Consider the following 10,477-nt stretch of genomic DNA (forward strand, 5'->3'; position numbering starts at 1 on the left):
TGGTACAATCAGCGTGACAATAACAGACGATAAACCATAGAGTCCTGGCACCCACCGGAGCTTTTAATCGGGATGGGTTTACGAATCCATCATTGTCTCTAGTGGTTCAGACCGTGCGTGTATAAACGAAATCGTGGTGTTTCACTGGTCAACACAGTCGTATCACACCATTCTTCAGCTCATAGAGCAAGCGCATTCATAGATTATCCACTAAATTTCCTTCCAACATACTCGGAATACGCAAAGGTTTCGGATCTAGTCAAGATATTAGCCTTTTTTCATGAAAGCAAACTTACTTTTCTTTGCGCATCGTCTTTCATATCCGTCTTCCACAGTCGCCATGTAAAACGGCTCCAAATAATATGACGACGATCCAGGTTCGCATTCAATTTCGTCATATTGTTTCAATTCGGACTTTGGAACCAAAACGGAATCACCTTCTCTAATTTCATGCCGATGAAGATCCAAATAGGAGAGCATATCCATCACATGTATCTCCTGAATATACTCAGTGTAGAACGACTTCTCATTTGGATGCCCAAAATTGACGAGAAACGTGGATTCGTTCACCTAAAGTGCCAAGTTTGTCAAGGAGAAGCGGTGTAGAGTGCCATCAGCTAAATTCACATGCACGTTGAATGTACATTATTTGATCCAAATCTGTATTACTGGACAATGAATTGCTGATGGGACTCTAATAAGGTGCCTCATGAAAAGCACCATAATTTGAGCACTGCTTGAACATAGACATGCTTCGTAGCCAACTGAACTGATGCAATAACCGACAACGATGTAACGCACACACACCCTACGTACTCCGAAAGTAAGAAAACCGCTGGTTTAGAACGAATTATCTCAAACCAGCCACAATACCGGGATAAAATCTGACATTACCGCAGAGCAGCAACTGCTATGGTGTTTTCTGGAAACCATCTATCCTAAATGGACTTGAAGTTTGCATAAATTTGAACTTCCCCGCCCCTTAGCAACCATCCTTTGCAAACTAACTTACAGCATACGCTTACATCGTTGCTCCATTGTGTTTATGATGTTGAGCACAAGCACACATGCCAATGTTGATTAGCGAAAATTCTGAGAGCTCGTGCTTGGTGGACTAATAAACACGAACCATAGACCTCTACATACCCGAGGCAGCTATTCTATGATTACTAAAACTAGGTTGACAGTAGTTGACCAAAAATCTCTCCGAATAACGTGAAATTTCTCACAAACTGGATTACTGGATTCTGTTCAGCCTAACCACACTGGGAAATGTATTCTATGGCTAGACTAGATAAAAAGCAGTCTTATGTCAACTCTTGTTTTAATGAATCGGCGTAATAGTTTTGCTAACAGGGGTTGTACCACATAAAATGATCAATTTGAATCACTTTTTGGATTTTCTGTTTTGGAACTCCAAGCGTCAGATCCCGTCATGCTGTTGTTTATCATCATTCAGAGCTTCCATTCCAGTCACTCACTTATGTGAAGGTGTTTTCCAGTGAATAGCGTTTAAATGACGCTAAATCTCTGATGCAATTCCATGGCCCCTGGCTTAACAGTATATTTTTAGTCCGCCAAGTTATCAGCACGGACAGGTGACTCACCTCCGATATAACTGTTCCAAGATATAACTTTCCACAATCATTTTGATTTGGTGCCAGAACACAACGGCCCAGGAGAAGGAGACCAGCTGATGGAGCCCATTCAGGATTGTCTGACCATCGATCGAAACCAGTATTGCGGCTCATAAATGACCTTAGAATATAAAATGACTCATCTTCAGTGGCATCCACCTAATGTTTGCTCTAAATAACACCCAAAACTGAACAGAGCCCCAAAAATAGTAAAGCTATAAACTGTCGGTCACAACTTCATCTTGGTGGGCAGCACGAACATCTGTGATAAGTGCTCAATGGAACAACAGTTGGTTTTCTCTTCAGCGCAAATGCGTTCGTCTGCGCGTGCGTAAATAACTTGGGTGTTTTTGACAGCACTCGTATGCTAACTCAAACAATCATGATATTGTTTCCAGCGGAGCTAAAAATAGTTCCTGTTGATATGCTCTTTAAAGCCAAATAAATCTCTTCCTGTTTGACGTGGTGTTTCATGACTTCTGAAGCTACCCAAAACAAAAGTCAAGTTGAAAACCGACCAAATCTCTTCATTTGACAGATGTAACTCTGGCCATCTGCACTTAGGTTCATGAACAAGCGACTACCCCGACCGCCACATTAACTACACTAGGTAAGTATCAAAGTCGTGCAGCCTGAATTTCGAAGCATTGCGTTCCCTTCATCCATCGCATTAATGCAGAGAAATGAAATATGTTCCTAGGATTGCTTGATCTACTTCCCTTTCTTCCACCACAAAACGTAACCCAGGCATAATATGTGTAAGAACAGTTCAGTAAAAATTTTGAACGGATGGACCATGGGATACAAAAACACTGACAGGTGGTCAGAACCAAAGAGCCAGATGGACTGCCGCAGCAGTGTTTGTGAACACAATGCTGACTAGTGAACCACGATTAGCGTATCCTTATTGACAGACTAGAGGTGAGTTTCGGTAATGCTACTACGTGGGAAATAATCCTCGCAGATTTATCTGGCGCCGTATTTTTGAGAGCGACTGCCAAATAGAGACACATGGTTGCAATTGATACCAACTGTGCTTGGCCTTTGTCTGAATTTTTAGTCATGAGATCGCGCGTGATCTGCGAAGAGCTGACGGGCTTTTTAGGGCGTTTTACGCTGCAGGTTTCTTTCCGATTTCTGGCACTGTGAAATTTTAATGAAATCCCTCGGAGTCCTCTTCAGTAGCGTTTCGAAGCTTCAACTTGCCTGGACTGTATCTTCTTCCTGTTCCATAGAAGAGTCTCGGTTGAGCGGTTTTGTACTCCATTGAAGTGAATCCAGAAAATGTAACTGTTCCTCCACATTGGCTTGCGGACAACAATGCATTGTGGTTTCAATACGAACAGCAATAGAGAAGCCATCTATATAGCATTTTGCAACAAGTGTAAAGCTAAGGCCTTCCTTGCAAAACGTCCTCACGGTATTTGTCAAGTTCTCCGCCAAATTTTATCTTAGATGGTAGTTTCTTTCCCCCCGGTTTTTTCACTTGATCTGAATGTCGGGTAGCAAACTTTTCCCCACCAAAAAAATATGGTCAAATAGGTTATGCGGATATTTCCTTCTTTATTGAATGTATCTATCCTCGTTGAGAAGTGGTGTGTAGGTCAACATACGTGCTGCTAGCCGGAACCAACCGTCGATTACAATTGGTTGTTCGGCAGGAGGCCCACTGTGTCATAGCTAGCCCAACCATGTCAGCTTTGAGCTTAGCTTTCCCTGCTCTCATCCACTTGTAACTGTTTGATTGACTGCTGTCCATGGCTTCTGTGTGCTCAGGTTGATGATCCCTATGATATCACCCCAAGAGGTCTCCCATTCCCGTTTTATCCCCGGCAGTCGACTTCTGGAATATTCCGATCGGGTTGCTCGTGCATGAAGTTGATTCAGCTCAGAGCATCCTTTGATCGAATCCGTTGTGATGGATAGTGCCTCTGAAAATCCTTTCATACCTTGTGCTCGTCATGTCAAGAATCCACACTTTCTAGGATGCATTTTTGGCCCTTAAGTTCTCCCTATATGAAGATCAAGGATAGTCGCGTAATGCTCCCTTATTTCAATACATGGAGTCCTCCCAGTTTCCCCCAGAACGTTTTGCAGATTTAACAGTATACCTGGCAAATAACATTGTCCTTCTTGCTTTTACTGGTATTTTTTGTCGGTCTTGGCGTCAGTTTTAGCGAAATACTACTTAATTGAGCACTGACGGCATCTGCTCTATTATTGACGAAACGTTTGCAGGCTGTCGCCAAGCTTGGTAAACAGTTCGACAGCCACCCGGTGAACTATAGATGAACGCGATGCAACAATACTTTGTGAACCAAAGCAACCACACTTCAGTGTCCATAAAACGAGAGTAGTCAAAGTGCCGCGAGTTACCATTGGTGACGTATTTTTATCGTTCAATAAGGGACCATAGTCACGGCTAAACGGGCACCGAAATCAAATGGTGTCGGACACCGGATGTAAAATCCGTAAAGCACTGTTCACTTCAAAAATTTTGATGTTTCTCTTTGCTAAATTACTTTTGTAACTGTACATCATTACTTCTAATATCAAGCAAAAATACATTCACCAGAAAGTCCCAAGAACTGACTGCAACTTAGTACGACTCGGCCGGAAAAACAAACGTTAGACCGGAATGACTTAAATTACTAAATAAGCGTGACATCTGGTTTCCAGTTGTTCAGTAAAACCATCTTCCGTCTGCAGTTCTGCCAGCTTCCTACTTTAGTGAATTTTTCTTCTGTATAGTTGATTGGTTACACGTGGCCAGTACTGCACAGTGTGAAACTAACGCATATCACACGAACGTCATTTAATGGTGCCATTAAGAATTTTATTTTTCTTTCTCGATACGCAACACCCTTGGGAGTTATGTCATTGGCTCACATAATCTCGTTTTGGAATACACATCCCGAGATGCTGTTCAGCTAAAAAACCGTGACTTTATCGTGATGACTAAAAAATTTGAAAAATGCCTCTGCTGTAATTATGGCAATACAATGAAAAATAACTCATGTGATGTACACAATATTTGTTTGTTCTGATAAGAATGCAATTTTAAAGTCATGTGGATTTGCTAATTAAACAAAGGAAATCTAGAATTTGAAGTTAAACCAGCTGTCCTACCTATGCTGCGTTGAATATTCTTCAAAAGATGCCGGGAAGTCAAATAAAAAACACCTAGCTGTGGCAGTGTTTTGACGATTTTCTACTTTAAATGAAAAAAGCCAACTAAAACTCAAGTGTCAACACTGAAACAAAAGACATTCTGAGGTAATCTGGGTTTTAAAGATGATTTGAGGCTTACCACCAGGGAGGAAAACTTAATTAGGCGAAACCCCACAATATCTACTACCTAACATGAAACTGTGTGAGGCGTTAAGTGAACAGTAGCAGTAGACATCGTAATATCACAAAGAGGTCACATGTTCTTTTTCAATCCATTTTCTAATGGCAGACCAAGACATTGAAAAGCTTCAGCAAACTACCGCAGTCAGCCTTTGGCAAACATCCACTGACGAAGTTGACCTCATCGTTCACCAACCTGCTCAGCCGCGAGAATAACGTATTATCAAGTTCACTGAGACCACCGTAATCAATCATTTCAAACCTCGGTTGCGTATCCAGAAGGAACCCGATGTGACCTTCAGGTTGCCTTGAATTTCTCATGTATACCGTTCCTGTTTATTGACCGGGCAGTCCGCAATGAACTGTTTAGCTTCTTCTACTAAAATGTACAAAGATTTCGTTTTCTTGTTGGCGTCGTTTTGCGGTGTTCGAAATAACTTCCAAATGAGTAGCACTATCACTTTTTGCCTTCTGCATTGTTTTAATCCTTGGCTAAGCTGTCTTTGAAAATCAGGGCAATAGCCCACTATTTTTCCAGTTTGTTTTTGGCCTGGCCGCTGAATTTTTCCCCCTTTTGAGACATAAAAACCAGCCTTCTAAACTTTCGGTAAACACGTTTAATCAAAGCGCATCACAAACGTCTTTGCTCTTTGTTGCTCAGGGAGCAATATTATTTAGGTAGACCGGATTGATGCTGACTAAAAATCAACTACAATTTACATGAAATCCTTTGTTGCTACATATGTGTATATATATATCAGATGCCAGCTGAATCGCGGATCAAAATCATCTCCCATGTATACTTTTGAGAGATTCAGATATCATTTAAAACACCCAAAACTCTTCAGTCAACCTGGTTTAGCCAGGTAGTGGTTGCTGTTTGCATATGTATGCCGGCGAAGTCCCATTATCATGTCAATCCACAGGTGACCCAACTAATTACATTAGGTGTCTAGCAAGATGGTGAACTCGGTTATGCCTTGTTGGGTAGTGCGGTCCGTTAACAAAAATAAAACCGCCCCTGTGCCGTACGTTTAGTCCAAGAATATTACAGATAAAAGATTTAGCTGCTGTGTTTCTTGCTAGAACTAAATTGGTTTGCAATGGAGCATCTGCGTGAGGGTCAAAACGCCAAAACTAATGTCAAAGACCAATTGTTCTTTGCCGATTCTGTCTTTGCTTTATTCAGGCTGAAACAGTTATGGATGGGACTGTCCTATGTGTCTAGCTTTACAACCACTTCAGCTTGCGGCCACTGACATTTTTTCTGAATATGTAATTCACAAAAACAAAATAACCTGGAAAGGCACTGAGCTTAAAACAAATAAAAGTGCTGCGAGACTTTGAGGTTGTATAAACTACTTTTCGTGTAGTATTTATGACCTGACTAATGTTTTCTTCACTGAATTAAGATACGTTTGAATCAAGTCTGCACTGCTTGTACTCTGGTATATACTGCAGAGGATACTGAGTCATTTTAATGCCATTTCTAGTTATCCACTTTCCATAATTAGTCTGAATTGAAAGTGGTGATAAAACTAACCTTGCTGCACGATACCGACTGACGTCCGCTTCCCGGTTCACTGAATCCTCTTGAAGATATTCCGGAGCAGAATAGGTATCACGTTCACACGACCGTTTTGTGTAAAAGGTATTCGTGTTGTTCGTTTTCCGAAAGGGCGACAAAGCTGGTTTTAGCACTGCCTCGAACGAATTATCAGCATCTCCTGCTATATCTTTTCTTACACTCTTCGTCTCACTTGTTATTGAAGACTGCACTGATCGATGACAAACGGGCGGCTTTTCTTTGTTGCTTGGTTGATATTCGAGGTGTTCTATAAAAATGATTAAATATCGTTTTTGTAAGTGCAATAGTTTTTCAATTTTACTTCGGTAGGCTACTTACAAAATAGTTTGTCTTTTTAAAAAGCGTGTTTTGCGTAAATCAGTAATTGTGGAACGAATTCAGATAATTGTAAATTGTTTATAAAAAGTAAAACGACCCTTTAAAATGACCAAGATGCTGAGAATAATAACTTTCTATTCAAACATTTCACAATGTTACTTCACAAACTGCTGTCCGTATAATAAATGCAAACAGACATTCTATGCCACGTGCAAATAACTAAGCAGCTTAATAAAAGTTCATCAATAGCCAAGAAATTAGGACGTAAACACATAATGCAGAACCAAACCAACGCAAACAAATTTACTGGATATGCCGGTTCAACGTCTAAAAACTGATGACAACTGAGGAAAAACCTACAGGTTATTAATCCCTTTGCTAAACACTATAACATGGCAAACATTTTGCCATCAACGTAATAGACAACACTAATGGCCTGTTATATCAAATTAAGTGTGATGCTCTTCGAAAGCCCATATATCATCAATGAGATCTTAAATAGCTTGGGTAGGCGAGCAGTCTTGTTCAACAAGGCGCATATATTTGACTGAAAATATCCGTTAATTCCGAGCAATCCCAAATCGAGTAAAAACGGTGAAATTCAAAGGTGAACGTCAGCTATCCTGAGCTACCTTTAAATAAATAATTAGGCCAGGAAAAATGAGGTGGTTGGTGACCCACACCAAATGTCAACATTTTAAAGTGATTGAAATGGGGCCACAATCTAGCGCCACAAAATTGATATCAGTTGCATAGAAGTGTAGACCTAACCGTTAGTACACGAATCGATCTCTCCCGATTTTTTATATTTTCCCCCACATTGAGAGGAAAATTCTATGATAATCTCTGCAAGCATGATGGAGAACAGCCTTATCCAAATTTTATGTCTGATTATGTAATTGCACAAACGGTCCTTGGTGATATTTGCGTCATCCAAAAAGCGTTTGGGCTGAACCCGAGCTTCAATGAAATCGTCCAGTTTCTACTCAAGACATTACGTCAGTCAATACTATCTTTATCATAATTAAACCCAATGTGCCAGAAGGCGCATAATAGACCAAAAGAAATTCACTTTTAAGGAGATCTGGCAGCCACCGGCTTTGATAACAATAGCGAAAATGTGCGGACAACCACAAACGACCAAAAATTGCACACCAAATTTGGAGAAATTTGACCGAAATTATGTGAAAACTGGCCATCTGATCTTTTAAACAGTCTTGAGAAGCAACCCAACACCATTGAAGGACTCTTTCATAATTCTTTCTCACCATACGACTAATGCACGGGAGTCAGACCGGCAAATAAGTTTAGTATAAGGCCTGCATGCGTGGAACGCCCCCAACCCTGATCCATTCCAAGCGAAATTAGAAGTTTTATTTGTGAAGTGCCCGACATTTTTCATTTTCGAGCCGTCATTCTTTAACTAATCCGAGGAGTAGGATCATTCACGGGCTTAAAGGACACTTATTTTGCTGAACATTTGGGAGTCTACAATTTCTTTCTCTCCAGTGCAAACCGGAGAGGGGTCACCTGATGTATATACAACTGATATCCTTTTCAGTTATCTAGAAACAGATTTAAGAAGGTCAGGTTCCTGACGGAAAAAAACTAACAAATGAAAAAACATAAAATCATAGAAAGTGAAATTGGAAAACTGGGAAATCATTACGACTTTCCACGACATCTTCACCAACAGAATGTACTACTGTTTGGCAAAAGGCCCTATTAGTGTAATACTGTAAAAAACAACTTATTCTGGCTGCATAAAACTGACACACAACGCGTTTTTTATCTTCTGAAGCACTATTTTGATGTGCCTCCATTGACCTCTGTGCGGTTGGCTGATTTTCCAGCTCCCAACGCGCAACTTTGTCCACTTAAGCTGGCAAGTCCGGCAGCTTTTCAAGTGACTATCCGACTTTTGGTAGTCTGATATGTGTTGAAGAAGAAGGATCTCTAATCGCAGCTTACATTCAAAATTTTATTGTTATGCGTATACCGCCGCTCTCTTTGATAAACCTCGCATTTTTTAGGCTTTGTTTTTTGAGGCCACCGAAAAAACCTTCCGACATATTACTTGTTCAGCCGCGTAGAGTCCAGCTTTCATAGTATCACGCCAGGGTCGATCGCATAAACAATGGAACTAAACAGGGGTTTTCATTGCCTGCTGTTATTCCAGCCGCTGTGCGCCGAACCACGTGGGAATATTTTTAATTTTACACCAGATTGTAACTTTTTGTTTACAAGCTGCATCGACACCAATACAACGATCAAATGAGTTTCATTTCACACGCACTTGTTGTACGTCAAATAAGGCAGAATAGTTTAGCGTCCTGGAATTGAAAAATCTGAGCGGAAGCTCACCACATTTGGTTTCAGTTGTGCTGAGACAATCTGAGATAGCTACTTTTACTCCTTCTCCTTCTTTAGAAATCCCCGGAGCTTCGGAAATCCTCGTGTTCCAAGAGATCCAAGAACGGACTATATGTTGAAGACAGTCATTCGGTTTTCCAAAAAGCTGACTCGGTATCACAGGACTCCATTTGCTTGGATTTATATGAACAAAAACTCCACGGAAATGTACATTCACCAGGCACAGCGAACTATTGGCACAACATGAGTATGCAGTTAATTTAGCCATGAGTCGCAAGACCTTCATATGCAAGTTGTTATTTTCCACAAGCAATTTCGAGTGTAGTGGCCGCGAATTGCAAAGAACCGGGAGATGATGGAATAACTCGGGTCCCTCCTACACAAAGTTAGCAAATTTAGGGCATTGAACACTATTCTCACCAATGCACTCGTTCCTACCGTTACCATGTAGACCGCTTCAACAAATGGTTGCGTAAATGCAGCCATAATAGCTGGCAGTAGATAGCTCGTTGACGCGTGCGCCATATTTTGCAACCATTTGCGGAGTTCAAAGATGATAAGTGGAGAAAATCTGATGAGCTTTGATCGAAAACACTCCACCTGGGGAAGTTTTTAAAAGTACCAACACCAGCACCTACGTGATCATCAAATACAATCACATTAAACCTCATTTGCTTGCGTCTAGCTTCGAGCAAGCATATATGCTCCACCAAGTGCGTGCAAACCACATCCCAGTATTTATTTATGCTTCCCGATCTGTCAATACAGAACACGACGTTATTGCCCTCAACCCGACCGAATAAAGTCACTCTGCTCCTGAGATCTTTCATTAAATTTCGTCAAACAAATTGGTGAATATTTACAGTCAACTATGAAGATCTCAATTTAATAGGTTCAAACACACTATTCAGTTCATTCTGATCTTATCGCTGCTAGAGGAATAACCTAGTTTTTTCGATGCATTTTTAATGGGTCTAGTGAGAAGATGCTCGTGCAGAAATTCGGAGTGATCATTTTTTGGCTTTATGCATGAGTTATGAAGTGGTTCTCACGTCTTACTACTCTCCTGGGATGCAGATGGACCGAATGTAAGCCATACACCAAGTGCACTTCCAGCTTGCAGTTGTGCAATTGCGCTCCTACATTGTGGCATCCGCTTTCCCAGCCTTTTTGCTAATTAAATTTGCTGCTTCCCTCTCCTGGTGAAAGG

General features: G+C 40.9%; 1 protein-coding gene across 1 annotated transcript; it reads right to left on the minus strand.

Annotated features, from left to right (window-relative positions):
• Window positions 1-297: 297 nt before the first annotated feature.
• Window positions 298-10,097, minus strand: T265_14146 (hypothetical protein; the record flags this gene model as incomplete). The annotated part of the gene is made up of 6 exons (XM_009172215.1): window positions 298-570; window positions 1,608-1,758; window positions 6,532-6,823; window positions 9,259-9,643; window positions 9,688-9,867; window positions 9,906-10,097. Coding segments are annotated over 6 exons (1,473 nt in total), but the record flags the coding sequence as incomplete, so codon positions are not given.
• Between the last annotated feature and the right edge of the window lie 380 nt (window positions 10,098-10,477).

Source organism: Opisthorchis viverrini (assembly GCF_000715545.1).
Source record: "Opisthorchis viverrini unplaced genomic scaffold opera_v5_149, whole genome shotgun sequence".
In the NCBI taxonomy this organism is placed as follows: domain Eukaryota; kingdom Metazoa; phylum Platyhelminthes; class Trematoda; order Opisthorchiida; family Opisthorchiidae; genus Opisthorchis; species Opisthorchis viverrini.